This window comes from Acyrthosiphon pisum, chromosome X (assembly GCF_005508785.2).
Source record: "Acyrthosiphon pisum isolate AL4f chromosome X, pea_aphid_22Mar2018_4r6ur, whole genome shotgun sequence".
Classification (NCBI taxonomy): domain Eukaryota; kingdom Metazoa; phylum Arthropoda; class Insecta; order Hemiptera; family Aphididae; genus Acyrthosiphon; species Acyrthosiphon pisum.
Window position 1 is genome coordinate 57,054,979 of NC_042493.1, and position 3,147 is coordinate 57,058,125.

Sequence of the window (3,147 nt, forward strand, 5' to 3'; positions counted from 1 at the left end):
AAGTACCGACCCACCCATGAGGTACCTACCCTAAATTTACCTGGTTCATTTGAACCACTTCAACCCCCTGTTGGGCGCCACGCCCTGCTTTAGAGTTTAAGTCTACTTTGCCCATTTTCAATTATGAACCATTTAACTAATATAAAACAATGACCTAACCTAACTGTTTCACAAACTAAAAGTAGTTTATGAATATATTATTAAAACCCTTATCTTTGGTAAAAAATAAAATGCTGAATAACTCCAAGATTTAGTTATTCCCACATTTAAAAAGCAATAATTATCAATTTTTTCTTATCTGTCAAATTGTCAAATAAATTTGATTGAAAAACCTGGTCTTAAAGAAAAAAAATGTTGAATGATAAAAATATACAATATGTTTAGAATACTATTGTGAAATTATATTGTATTTAGTTATATTTCCAATGTTTACAATATAATTAAAATACAAATAATTAAGTCATTACTTAGTCATTACTTCTTCCTTGTCTTATCCACGCATCATAACGTTTCCACTTGCGATTGACACTGAAAAAAAGTTAAATATGGTATTATGATTTATAAATCAGGGTCCAGATTAGGATAGAGCATATATTTATATCAACTGCATGAAGTTCAATGGGAATAAAATATGTAGACAGTTTGTGAAGCAAAATATGTTAGATATGACAGTATATTTGAAGAATTTTGAATTGTACCTACTTAACCATATTTTGTACAATTTCAAATATCAATAACCAGTTAATTAATTAATTTACCAAAAAATTGATATGCAACACGTCAACACATGATAATTTGTTTCTTTTTGATTATATTAATTTTATATTCTTTAATTATAATTTTTAAGTTGATGACCATAGTGAAAAAAAATAAATTTATCTTATTTGATTGAAATAGGTGTCATAGCAAAAAGAGTAGGGGGTATTCGCTGACTTGGGGCGTCCACAAGTGTTCTTGACGCTTGTGAGAGGTGAAAACGATAAATAATTTTGATTGACTGATTATAATCAAATATCAAGTAACAATATGGTATAATTAATATATTCTCATTTATTTATGTAGGTAAATGTTTCTTGTTATATTCTGCAGCTATTATAATACCATTAAATCTATTGCATCAACAGTATTTGTATGAAAAGTTCAAAAAGTAAATAACTACATTACCTATTTGAAGACTTCAGAAGAAGAAATTTTGAAAATTGGCGACTTCAAATTTTAAAGTAAGAGGCATAGATGCAATTAAACATTACTAATTTTAAAAGGCTTACAAGTCTGGTGTCTAATCAAGTAGTTAAGTTATAATTTAAAACTACCACGATAAATTCTATTTGGAAAAATGCATTTAGAAATTAATATAGGTAATGCTCTGAAACCTTTCAAAATTGTATTAAAGACGTTATAGGAACTACTATTTATATTGAAATTGTTAATTTTTCGTACAAAAAATAAAGTAATATTTCACTGTCTTACAAGTTGAAATAGGTATAGGTAAATCATTATCTAAAGCTATTGATATTCTATACGATAAAGCTGGGCAAGATAACCAGTTTTTTAAATAGTGAAAGTTAAGTTTCCTAAAATAAAAAGTAACTATAAGCTAAGTTAAAATTAATTTTATAAAATAAATTAATTTTGGTAACTAAGATATGTATAATATAAGTTACTTTTTTTACATATAATATTATTACAGTAAAATTCCCTTATAACTAAATTGCAATCAGTTCCAACTGATTTTTCTATTTTAGGGAAACTACCTATAGGTTATACAGAACTGTTTGTTTTCTGCTGTAAGTAAATATCCGTCTTATAGGAGGGTCCGTCACAAAGAGGTTTTATTGTATATCACTGTAGAGTGTATAGCTTGTAGAAAATACACCGTCTTGGAGTACGTCTGAAATTAGGCTTGTTGTTTTGGCGATTTTAATATTATCAATTATTAAAAAAAACAGACATTAAAAGTCGTATAAGGTACAATTATTTATGAAATGAAATAACTTAATTACTAACTAAATTATTTTCTAATATTAAATTGTTGTTGAACTAGGTAGTTAAGATAAAAGTTATCAAAAAAGTAATTTATAACTTAATTTTTAACTTATTAACTAGTTACTGCCCAGCTTTGGTACACGAGGTTCTACATTAATAATATTAACCTAAAAATACACAATTCCTTATTTTAAATTTTCGTTCTTTTCATATTTAACTAACCGGCATTCGTGTCCACATTTATTAGATAGGCATGAATCACATGGCCAAAAACAGCCCATGCAGCCTTCCTGGTCGCAATCACATTCGCTATCATTAGGGTCCACCTGGTTTGTCGGTTTTTCCGGACTTTCAACTTCTAGGTTTTTCGGTTTTTCCGGGCTTTCAACTTCTAGGTTTTTCGGTTTTTCCGGGCTTTCAATTTCTAGGTTTTTCTGTTTTTCCGGGCTTTCAATTTCTAGGTTTTTCGGTTTTTTCGGCCTTTCAATTTCTAGGTTTTTCGGTTTTTCCGGGCTTTCAATTTCTAAGTTATTCGTGATTGTTTTCAGTCTGAAATTTAAATAATAGAAGGTACAAGATGCATAGTTGTATCAGGTTAACGACTTGAACAAAATGTAATATACTCACCTATCCATTTTTATTATGGTTAGGTACACTCAAATTCTTCTTTAAATTTTCTAGATAACACTGAATCAGAATAGATAGATTTTGTACCTAATCGCTTAAATATTCAATCACTCATGATATAACAATAAAAAAAAAAAAATAAATAAATGTTATATCATGCAATCACTGACTATATGCAACTGGATGCAACCATGGATGCGCCCGTAACCACAGCGTATACTGTTACTTTTATTTTGTTATTATTTTGTTGTAAATATTAAATAATAATAATAATAAATATAATATGGCAAACCTGTTATGATCTAAATAATGCTTTCTTCACGACTCTCGCCAGGTTGCCTCGTCACAATTACGTGTGACTGCGAGACTGTAGTTGGTACTCCTTGCTTCTTGTAAGTTGTAGACTCGTCTGGTTCACCTGCGTTCTCGCGCAGGCATGCGCCATAATCCGAATACAAATGGTGTGCACACGAGACGAGACGATGCAAGTATACCGACTACGTGTTAGCACTGCCTCGTATAGTCGTGTCGCCA

The 3,147-nt window shown here is 29.6% G+C and overlaps 1 protein-coding gene across 1 annotated transcript; it reads right to left on the bottom strand.

Annotated features, from left to right (window-relative positions):
- Window positions 1–411: 411 nt before the first annotated feature.
- LOC107883910 (ARL14 effector protein-like) lies at window positions 412–2,777 on the bottom strand. The gene is made up of 3 exons (XM_016804865.2): window positions 2,614–2,777; window positions 2,209–2,535; window positions 412–528 (listed from the first exon to the last, which is right to left on the bottom strand). Exons 1-3 carry the CDS (start codon window positions 2,619–2,621, stop codon window positions 468–470), a joined length of 396 nt encoding a protein of 131 aa, XP_016660354.1. The 5' UTR covers window positions 2,622–2,777; the 3' UTR covers window positions 412–467.
- Window positions 2,778–3,147: the final 370 nt, after the last annotated feature.